At 42.7% G+C, this 11,435-nt stretch overlaps 1 protein-coding gene across 2 annotated transcripts; it reads left to right on the forward strand.

The window, feature by feature from the left end:
- The first annotated feature begins 435 nt into the window (after positions 1-435).
- Positions 436-9,669, forward strand: LOC129166780 (uncharacterized). Of its 2 annotated transcripts, XM_054750167.2 has the most exons (5): positions 2,366-2,570; positions 2,677-5,889; positions 6,717-6,818; positions 6,942-7,086; positions 7,253-9,669. In XM_054750167.2, exons 2-5 carry the CDS (start codon positions 5,425-5,427, stop codon positions 7,384-7,386), a joined length of 846 nt encoding a protein of 281 aa, XP_054606142.2. In that variant the 5' UTR covers positions 2,366-2,570; positions 2,677-5,424; the 3' UTR covers positions 7,387-9,669. The 2 variants fall into 2 exon arrangements, 1 of the variants encoding a protein (XP_054606142.2); XR_011515579.1 differs by lacking the exons at positions 6,717-6,818; positions 6,942-7,086; positions 7,253-9,669 and adding exons at positions 436-582; positions 1,463-2,292 and having other exon boundaries at positions 2,364-2,570; positions 2,677-5,424.
- Positions 9,670-11,435: the final 1,766 nt, after the last annotated feature.

Below are 11,435 nucleotides of genomic sequence, written 5' to 3' on the forward strand. Positions count from 1 at the left end.
ATGAAAGAGGAACCATGCTACGTATTAATTCGGAATATTAATTTTTAATAAATCAATAACCAAATTTTATATTGTTAAGAAGACTCAAAGGTTGTTTTCATCGATAAACTGACGATAATATCTGTGTGTCTGTGTTTCAGTTCAATGAGGAAACCAGTTTGACAATTAAAAGATTTAATTCTTCAAATTAAACTAATGATTTTGAAATTGACAAACAGGAAATAACAATCAACATTGGCAACTTGTGGGACAATCTTTAACAGTTGATATGATCAAATAGACCTTGTGGTGAATTTATGAAGATTGAGAATGTTGTGATATGAATGCGTGTGTGAGTCTGATTTTGCTTCAGGAAGAACAGGTGTCTGAGTGAAGTGATGGTTTGGATAAACTTAGGTTTTATCAGAGAACTGCATCAAACGCTAAACACCGTGCTCTGTCTCACCGAACTCTTGTGGACCCTCTTTCGGATCCGGGCCGTGGAGGATGTTGGTGGTTCATCCAGATGACACCAGCGGCTGACAGGGGAGACGTAGGTGTCGAATGGAACCGGTCCAGAGTTGCCCTCGGTACACGTTGATGGTAAAGCGTTTTGTCGATGCGTTTGTTAAGTTTAGTTCACTCAGAAATCAAAGGACTCGAGGCGAGTCCGCGTTAGTTGTTGCAGTTCAGCTATTCTGTCTGGCTGACAGGAACAGCGTGAGGGGGGGGGGGGAGAAACGAGCCAACCGGCTCCCCCCTTATAGCGTTTACTCTGAGCAGAAGGGAGAAGGAACTTTAAATGACGGAGCTGGAAGTTTTGTTGAGCTTTTTAAAAATTTCCTTGGTTCTGGAGGAGTTAGAAGACATGTATCGCCCGTGAAGGCATTTTCTATTGCTCAGGCTGAGATGCAACAATGAACAGGTAAAGTAATTTCTATTAAGTAGGCTTTACCTATCGGCTATAGCTAGTTTAATGGATAGTTTTAGCAACTTTTTACAGGTTGTAAACAGACTCCTTATTAAATTCAAAACCTATACTCAAATATAAACTACAAATTCAAATCTTTTATACTTACTCAACTAAAAAAGCTCCCCACCAAAAGAGTTACTCAAGTAAGAAGAAAAAAATGTGAAAATGGCTTAAATTAACAAAAATAATAATTAAAAAATACGGATATCATTAAATAGCAAATAACTGTTAGCAGAAAGAGCACATTACATGGAACCATCAATTGCCTGCAGAGGGACATCTAGTGGACAAAAATAAGAACTTGTTATAAGACTTACAAACTTAATTACAGAAAATTGAACTTTTGGCCTTCATTGAATACACAAGTTAAGTTTTTAGAAATTTGAAAGAATAGCATAAAAATGCACAATATTATCACATTTACATTGAGAATAATGTTATGTTTTATAAAAACTTGAAATTACAGCTTTGAAATAAAACTTTATTTTTCCTCTATTTCTCTTTAACCAGACTAGACCCAGATACTGCAGGATTGACCAGAGTGTCCCAGTCCTGGACCGTTTCTTCAACCAGCAAGGTCCGAGACCAGACTTTCATTTGAGCAGGGAGTCCCTTTCAGTGCTGCTGAATCTGCTGAACCAAGATCGGCGTCATGGTTGGGGTGCCACAATTGAGACCCTGTTGTTTCTTTTCTGGTTGGCAAGTGAAGCATCTTACAGGGTGGTCTCCAGAGCGTTCGGGATACCTCGTTCGACTGTCCACCGCATCGTCCACAGAGTCACGGAGGAGGTTGTGGCCATTCGCCACCAGGTCATCCACCTTCCAAAAACCCCTGAAGACCTGGAGGTGGTGTCCCAGGGTTTGCAGGGCTGGCACGGCATGGAGCTTTTTTTTAAAGCTGCAGGTGCCATTGACGGCTGCCACATCAGGATCAAGCCTCCAAGCGGCCCTGATGGTCACTGCTACAGGAACAGGAAACTGTTCCCCTCTATCATCCTGCAGGCTGTGTGTGACCATCATGGCCGCTTCATTGACACTTACATGGGCTGGCCGGGTGCGGTGCACGACTCCAGGGTGCTCCGCCACAGCCCGCTGTACAGGCAGTCAGTCTACCCTCCTCCAGGGCGCTTCATCCTCGCAGATGGTGGGTACCCATGCCTGCAAAGCCCACTCCCACTCATCACTCCCTACAAACGTGGGAATCAAGTGGCTGCCCAGCGCTTTAACAGCCATCATTCCAAGGCACGCTCTGTGATAGAGCGTGCCTTGGAATGATGAAAACCAGGTTCAGAGCCATCTTCCTGCAAGCGCTGGAGGTCCACCCCACCTTTGTGCCTCATGTAAGTGTACGAAATGTGGCTTTTCTTATTTCTTTGAAATATATTTCAATTAATTAATTTATGTATTACAGGTTGTTACCGCTTGTGCCATCCTCCACAACATCTGCCTCAGTGCTGGAGACTTTGTGGCGGCGGAGGATGAGCCTGAGGAGGATGGTGGAGATGATGAGGGGGAGGCTGGTTTGGAGGATGTCAGCGGTGCACGCTGGCGGGACCAGCTGTGCTGTGAGGTGTCTGCCCTGGAGGAGGTTCCACTGGACCATGACTACTGTTACCAGGTAACAAATGCATGAATTTACGTTTTTTTTTTAAATAGTCTAACATTTCACCAATAGCATGTAGATTTTGTATTTATTATCTCCTATTTGTCTATTTATGTTTCAGTCTTGGTCATGTAGCAGCCGTCGACAGCCAGCCCTGCAATCCGATGGACGATGCAGTGGACAGGCAAGACACATCTTGAAGCTCTTTCTGCAGACCACCCAGTAGGATGCTTCACTTGTCAACCAGAAAAGAGCAGCCACGGGTCTCAGCTCCAGCACTCCATCCATGACATTCATCTGTTCAGCAGATCCAGCAGCCCTGTTAGGGACTTCCTGCTTCAGAGTTGTTGAAACGGTTTTGGAACAGGACACTCAGGCTAATCCTGCACCAAATATGCATTTTACTTTTCTTTGTCAGATATTTCTCTTATTTTGTATGTTTCCCTTCATGATTTTGTGTATATATGTTCAACCATGTTCAAACAAAATAGTTGTAAATAAAAGTATTAAGTTTGATCCATTTCTCCATTATTTTCTCAATTATATTTTTGTTTAATACTTTAAAACATTACAGGTTACAGAAAAGAATCTTGAAGTTCATTTTAATACTGTTTCAAGACATTCTCAATATTTTTATATGTCACTGCAGCTTCCTTTACATGAGTGATACTGGTGCTTTTAACTTAAATAGTTGACCAACAGTCCACTGTGGTGCTTTTAGAGGCAATTCAAATGCACCCACAATAGGCTAAATTTGATTGTTTTTTTTTTTTTATTAAAATGATTAAAATCACACACTTAAATAATGTTTTTGGGACTGTTGGAGAGCTAATTCAGAGAAAACAGTTTGCAAAGCTGAGCCTGAGCAAAGATGTGATAATAGTTTTTAATACTTTCTAAGGGCAGCCTCATGTCCTCCCTGATCAGCTCCAGAAGCTGGTCATCGCTGTCCCTTCTTCTTTTTCTTCCACCTGGCTGACTTCCTCCTGGCTGAGCATCTTCATCCTCACTCTCCTCCCTTTCCTCCACTGCTGTACTTGACCCTGGAGTGTCCTCACGGATAGAGGCAATTAGGACAGGCAGACTGGTTGAGGGTCTCTGTCCTAATACCTCATCCATGAGGTCAAACCAGGGCCGAGTAGCAGCAGTGGGCTTCCCACTAACCCCCTCTCCTGACCCTGGATACTTGCAATCCTAGATAATAAAAAAAATGTCAGTTTACACAAATAACTACAAACCTGTTTAAGCTTTTAAGATTTAGCGTGTATACATGTTATATTTTTCCACACGCATCTACATACTTTATATTTTTTCTTTAAATTATCCCCTTTTTTTTCCCTGGATGGCCATTTTCTCCAGAATAGTCCTAACATGTAAGAAAAGAAACAGAAAAGATAGAAGAGGACAACGGTTTATTCCTGTCATGTTTTCGCAGAAAAAACTAAACTCAAACGAAAGTTTTTAGAAGATGAGATGTTGTTACGTCCAGACGCAATATGCGTCATTTCCGGTTCTTCTTGTTCCGGTATCGATGAAAACAACAACATGTTTCCCAGTTCGGAAGAGATAGCGACCACGTTTGTTTGCGCTTTAGTTTCTTCGTCACTCCAAAAGTGTGGTGCTGTGCCGCGACTCGCCATGTTGCTCCCAACTTGGTGTTTACTTCCGGTGTTCTGGTGCATACAAGACGTCTCGCTACTCAAAAGACCAAGATTTCTTGCGAACAGAGCATGTGCAGAACAAACGCTTTGATGGGGATATCCCGATATGCGTTTACACGACCAAACATTCGGGTTAGAAAAGGGTTACCCCAGGTGTAGTAACCGGGTTTTTAAAAACCCGGTTATGAGCATACCCGGGGTTTTGGCGGTGTTTACATGGACCTGCGGAACCGGGTTATTGTGAATATTCGGGTTTTAAAAGGGTTACTGGCTGCATGTAAACGCACTGATTGTGATGAGGGTCAAATTAGTTTGTCTCATGCTCCATGCGTGACAGTTGTCAGCCGTGTCCAAGAGAGCAGAGCACATCTCAACTAGCAGAGGCTAACTGTTAGCATTAGCAACTCCTCAACATGGCAGAACTCTTTCAGGCTAGATTTTTGTGGAAATAAAACAAACAAATCCTGCCGTCTGAAACTCGACTCTGGCTCACTTCTACTTCCTGAAACAGGCGTGCTAGTGAGACTGACCCTCAAAGCATTCATTTATAACAGGCATTTCATACACAGAGGCAATCCAGCGTGCTTTTCATTATCAAGAATAACATGAACATTAAAATCAACATGACAGCACAATTAAAATACACGCAGTTAGATTTCAGGTTTAAGAATCAAAAAAGGGCAAAGATAAAAGGCGAGCAGTTACAGCGCAGAAGGTGCGGTATAAAAGATTTTTTGTTCAAAGGCTGATGAATACATGAAGGTTTTGAATTTTCATTTAAGAGTTACTGGAGGTGAGGCAGATTTGAGTTCGTAAGGAAGCTGATTCCATCTGTGAGCAGCGTAGTAGCTAAAAGCAGCTTCACCCTGTTTGGTTCGGACCCGGGGTTCTACCAGCTGACTGTGGAAACAGAGGCCAAAGCAGACTTATTTATAAAAATAAAAGTCAATGTGACCTTTAACAGAGTAGAGAGAGATTCTTTATCCATCATTAAAGTTTGTGCTTGTTGCAACAAGAGAGAGGATGCACATTGTGCGAGCATGACTCTAAACATACAGACATGTCCCTCCATCGCGTAGATTCCTCCTTCCCCTCCAAGGAAGGGTACAAGATGAGGGCAACCCTATAGAGCTCCGGACCCCACGTGACTCTCAGTTAGTGGACGCCATTTTGGCATGCAACAAAGGTAAACAAACACGGATGTAACCATGAACATGAACGGGATCCGCTTGGATTTTACTTCGTCGGAGTTTACTTCACACTTTAAAACAGAAGAAATCATTTTATATAGTCAGAAATTAAATAGACTAAACATCTCCGACCCTTACCGTGCCCCTGGGATACTTTTTAAAAACGCCAGAAGCTGTCGGAGCAGACTTCTTACCGGCACAACACCAGACCTGGCCGGGGAAACCCCTTGTGATTTACCCGGCCGGAGGAGCTGGGGAGAAGTTCTGGGACTCTCGACGAGAGCCCGCTCCGACAGCTTCTGGCGTCGGAGCGGGCTTCTTACCGGCACAACACCAGACCTGACTGGGGAACCCCTTGGGATTTACCCGGAGGAGCTGGCTCCGGCGGCTGGGGAGAGGGAAGTCACGCTACTGCCCCCGCAACCGGACTCCGGATACGCGGATGAAAATGGATGGATGGACGGACAAATAACAGATTTACACGTAAGTAGTCTCGGTGAGACAGATAATAGCAATCCAAAGTGCTTTTTATGTGTGATCTGACAATTGATCAACCATTGCTTAAAAATTAAATACAGCTTAGCCGGTTCATTGCTGTGATCATAAAACACGGAAACGGCAGCACGCAGAACTCACGAGGCAACGTTTTACGTGATGTTTATTTGTTGCTATGAGTAATAAGACAGAAAAAGCCACGCCAAAATAAGCCCGCTAAGAATCGTAATAAACGCATTTAAAATAAACACCACACACAGTTGAGGAAACATTGGTTTAAGTACCTGATATGAAGCGGTCGCTGCATAAGCGAAAACCTTTACTCTCGGGATCCCACAGTTTCATTTTCGCCCGGTCACTAGTGCGTTTTATTACAATGATCCAACGTTTGCGGTGTTCTGGATCTTGGGGAATCCTGTAGATGGCTCATTCCTTATGTCGTCCGCGTCTGTTCTGCATCCTGGGGCACAACAGGAATCTACCATATTTCCCGTTTGATTGAGTTTTCTGACAATAACAAATAGTCCAGCTGCCGGCTTCTGCCTGCCAAATGGCGCCGTTTTGATTTGAACTGTTGCATGCTGGGAGAAGTGACGTCAACTCCCGGAGCTCTATACAGGCCCAACATAAAAGATGAGTCCTATGACCAAATAAGGGTTTACACCTTCTGCACTTCTTGTAGCTGCCACAGCTGATTTACAGATGAACATTTCAGTTTTTAAAGTACAAACCAGCACATTATGATGTTAGTACTTTGTTAGCTTTTCTTTTTTTGATGGAATTTGTTTTATTCTTTTTTTTTTGCTGATCCTCAGGAGCGTGTGCGTAATCACAAATACAGAAGTGTTGGGGATTTAGAAAAGGATGTCTACCTTCTCTGTCACAATGCACAGACGTATAACCTGGAAGGATCCCAGGTGAACCCTAAACAGTTTCATTCTTGCATCCTGCAACAATCTGTTGTTGTAATCTTCAACAGCTATGAAAGCTTGAGAAAAGCCCCCGACTGTTTGTCTGAATTTGTTTGTCGACCTCTGCAGATCTACGAGGACTCAATCGTCATCAAATCTGTTTTTGAGAGCGCAAGACTGAGAATTGTCACAGACGAGGAACAGAAAGAGACCGTTAGTGCCAGTCACAGCGATAACGGAGGTGGCGCTGAAGAACGATGTGTTCCATCAGCGGGTGAATGCAGGGGTTTCACCAAAAAAAGGGACAGAAGGACAAACATTTGTTTGACTTTAAACGCACATCTTTCAGATTGATTGCTGGTTATTTTTTACAACATCAAGCTGAAAGCCATAATTGGATGTTTCACACGAGCCTCATCGTTTCCTCTTTTCACGCCCAGAGAATCCATTACCAGTTCAGATAAAGAAGGAGGCTAAGGAGGAGAGGAGCAGAAACATCACGACCAAGAGGCTTCACAGTGATTTAGACAACGACGAGGATCCACAGGACAGCACCACAAAAGATGAGGGCTGAACTGAAAGGCCCACCCTCTTTTATATCCTGTTCATGTTTATTCTCTGCCACATCTGATTTTTCTTTCATAGTTTTTTAAATCAGAGGGGAAAGAAACGAAGGTTCGCACAAAGACTGTGTCATGTTCTGCGGGTGGAGGTGGCAGACCATGTGTGGTGGTGGGTTCCGGAGGCAGATGAGCAGGCAGACGGATGTAAAAAATAAAAAGCTGTTTATTGTAGGACAGGAGCAACAGGACGAACGAACATGGACAGCGACAATGAACCGACAAAGACAACAACCAGGAGGGAGGTATAAATACACAAGGGAATCAGGAACACATGGGCAGAGTAATCAGGGACAGGTGAGAACAATTAGGCTAATCAGGGCAGGAGAGACACATTCAGGGAGGCTGGGGCGGATCATGACAGACTGGCACGTTCCATTCATGCAGACAACTCACACTTTTCAAACACGTCGTGGCACAAAGTGCTATTTTTACTTTCTTGTACCTGTTCTTTTCCAGTAATTATTATTTATGTTTTATCTGCTTCAGTCCCTCTGATTGCCGCTGCAGATATGATGTAAAAAATACTTTCACTGGCTGTTTTCAACCCGTATTTTTGATTGTATGAGCTGCCTTCATGTGTCTTTGGAGCATGATATCTGCCCAGCTCCTCCAGAGGAGCACCCACTGTCAACACGGTTCGGTTCAGGTGTTCAGGGCGACACCACCGAAGCACACAGACAAGTCTTTTTAATAAAGATGAAGAACAATTACTCTACATGTGATTTAAGAAAAAATAAAACACCTTTAATATTAACAATTTTTAAAAAAAAAAAGACTAAAGTTGAGTGGAACTAAGTCACCTTAACTGCAAGTATGCATTTTGTCAGTTTCTGATATTTGATGGAGTCAGTTTTGGTCTAACCAAGGGTAAACATATTGGACATTTATATCTCTTGTGCTACCGTATATTCACATATTGTACAGTTTGTGTCTGAAGTCATTTCTTTTCATGTGCTCTCCTGGTTGTTGGAGAGGATGGAATTCGTCATTGTTAAGACAATCCCTGAAAATATGTATCACTTGCAAAATAAAACTTTGCCAAAAAATAAAGCCCACTTGTTTGTAAATGCTACGTCCTGGAGAGTGAAATTGTATTGTTGGTTTTTAATATATTTAATTTGGTATCAAAGCAGGAAATCCGTTTAAAATATGTACTTTACACGTGTGTCCAGTAGGTGGCGGAAGAGAGCTGTGTGCTGGCGTCTTCAGCTCTGATCAGTGAAGTTATGCACGCATTCTAAAGCCATTGAAAACTGACCATATTAAAATGTTTATGTTCAAAGACACACAATTTAATTTTGACATATTCTTCAGCATCCATAAACGGCAGAAACGCCTGCGCCCAAACATATTAAAGAGATGCTGCAGTGTCAATGATCTTTCTGTGGTTGCTCCAATTGAAATGTCTTCTTTATGCAAGGATCTTCTATGTAATTTCTCAAAAAGGCCCAAGCCAGTGCTGCAGCCAGTCAGTGTCTGCCAATTTCAGATATTCACTTAGTCTCAATTCAATGCAAACGAGAGCCAGTTTTTAGTGATGTGTGGGGGATGTGGGCGCATTTACCACCTCAAATAGAAATGATGCTCTTTACATCCTCTTCTGCAAAGACTTCCTGCTGATCTTGCCTTTTTAAACCTTTCTTGTTTTATTTAGCATCAGATTAAAACGTGACCTGGACACCTTTCTCTGGAGGTTTTTCAAGCCGCATCTCACCGCTGGGAGAGCCCGAGGCACATCTAGAGTTAGCTAGAAGGATTGTTTATCCTCTCAAGCAATGCCCCTAGGACAGGGGTGTCAAAATGCGGCCCGCGGGCCGAATCCGGCCCGCAAGCGGGTTAAATCCGGCCCGCGAGATGGTTGTGTAAACTTTATTTTCATACTTTACAATGTAGAGTGAAAATAAACTTATCTTTGTGAGCAAGTTTCCTCTGTAATGAGTATAAATAAAATAAAGCTGCGCCCAAGGCTCACACAAGAACTTGAATCACATCCTGAAGATGGCTGCCACTCAGGATGTGACTTCTGATATTGATGTGCTGGTGAAAGCTAAAAGATGTAAAGTAAAATGAGTCAAATATACTTTAAGTGCTGCATGAAACTGATCTAGCCATGTGATCTGTAAGCTCTTTGAATCACTAAGGAATGTTTCTTTTTTATTGATTGATTTTTTTTTTCAAATTTTCAACTACACTTCAGGTGTTGTACTTGTACTATTTTGGATACACTGTCCTCAGGCTCCAGCCTTGTTTTATATTGATTGTATTAAAACAAAGAAAACAATCTGAAGTTTGTTGTTTTTTAATTTACCGGTCCGGCCCACTTGGGACACGATTTCCCTCAATGTGGCCCCTGAGCTAAAATGAGTTTGACACCCGTGCCGTAGGAAGATCAGTGTGTGAATGTGTGTGAATGGATGAATGATACACTGTAGTGTAAAGCACTTTGGAGTCCTTACTCTAAGAGGCGCTATACAAGTGTGGATCATTTATCATTTATAGTGCTGATCAGGCAGAGCTTTGTTGCCAGCGTTCCACTGCACAATGGTGTCAAACACGTATATAAAAGTTAGTTTTTACGTAAACCGTTGGATGAAATTACACAAACTGACTGAGCTCTAGTTAAGGCGCTTGCAATAGTTTGTGTATGTGTGTGTGTGTGTGTGTGTGTGTGTGTGTGTGTGTGTGTGTGTGTGTGTGTGTGTGTGTGTGTGTGCGTGCGTGCGTGCGTGTGTGTGTGTGTGTGTGTGTGTGTGTGCGTCAATGTGTTTGGGGGAGGGTACATTGGAACTTTGTCCCCCCCAGTTTGAAAATCCTATCTGCGCCCCTGGCATCAATCACTCAGTATGGGAGCAGATTTCATATGATGACATTATTGATGACTTTGCATCAAGGTTAGGTTTTAATTTTAGTTTGTGTTTTCTGTTCTAAGTGCAGTGCTGTAGTGATTATCTTAATTTGTTATGTGTGAAATATTTTTGCTATTTAGAATATTTATTATATATTATGTTCATATATTCTAAGTATTTAGTTATTGTTTGTTTTTGTGTATTTGATTCTATATATTTAGATACAGTATATAATGTATATTGCTTTACATTCTGACAACTTCATAGTAATTAATGTAAATATGTGCAACTTAGAAAAATGAATGTTCAATAGTCGTTCTAATAAAACATGCCTGTTTGTAGAAAACATGTATGTGTTCGTGCAGGTGGGGTGGTGTGGTGGTGGTGGTGGTGGGGGGGGGGGCTCAAAGGGGGCCTCGCCCGGGGAGTAATTCCATGTAGAACCGCCACTGGTTATTGTACCTCCAAGCCACAGCCGCCGAATACTTAGCTCCGGTGAACATGTGGTCCATCTCCGCCCTGAGCTTAATAAAGTCAGCGGTTTTCTCTTTTGTCCCTAAAATACAAACTTCTATTAAAATCAGGGGGAAAACGTAGCGGGAGAAGTGCGACACCGAGCGGCCGAACATACGAGCCGAGACCGCAATACAAGCACTTTTACTGTAACATTTCTAACTAAAATAACGTTCATGTATCACAAAAAGTCCTTAACCTAACAGTTTTCAAGTTTATACTGACATTTATACGCGCAATCCTATACGACAGCTCCCGCTTCACTGTCCGCCATTGTTTTTAAAAGTTCTGCTGTCCGACCCGCAAGGCATCTTGGGAAATGTGAACCATTGAAGGATACACCGGACCCATCCTTCAAACAGGCAAAAAGAAGGCCGGACTCGTCGACAGCATTTGAAGGAGTCTTCGAATTGGGACAGGCCTAGTCGCGGCGCTGTGACGTAACCAGCCGACGCAAGATGCAGACCCTGAATTGAGACACAGCCACAGGCTCACGATGAGATTGTGACATCACATGGTACCAGCTAACGTCATGGGGTATCTCTTGGCCAATAGCGATGGCAGATTTAAATTCAAATGCAGTGCAGAGTTTTTACCTGACAACGGCACAACACTGACAGTTTTAGGCAGAAAATTACATT

Source organism: Nothobranchius furzeri, chromosome 12, assembly GCF_043380555.1.
Source record: "Nothobranchius furzeri strain GRZ-AD chromosome 12, NfurGRZ-RIMD1, whole genome shotgun sequence".
NCBI lineage: Eukaryota > Metazoa > Chordata > Actinopteri > Cyprinodontiformes > Nothobranchiidae > Nothobranchius > Nothobranchius furzeri.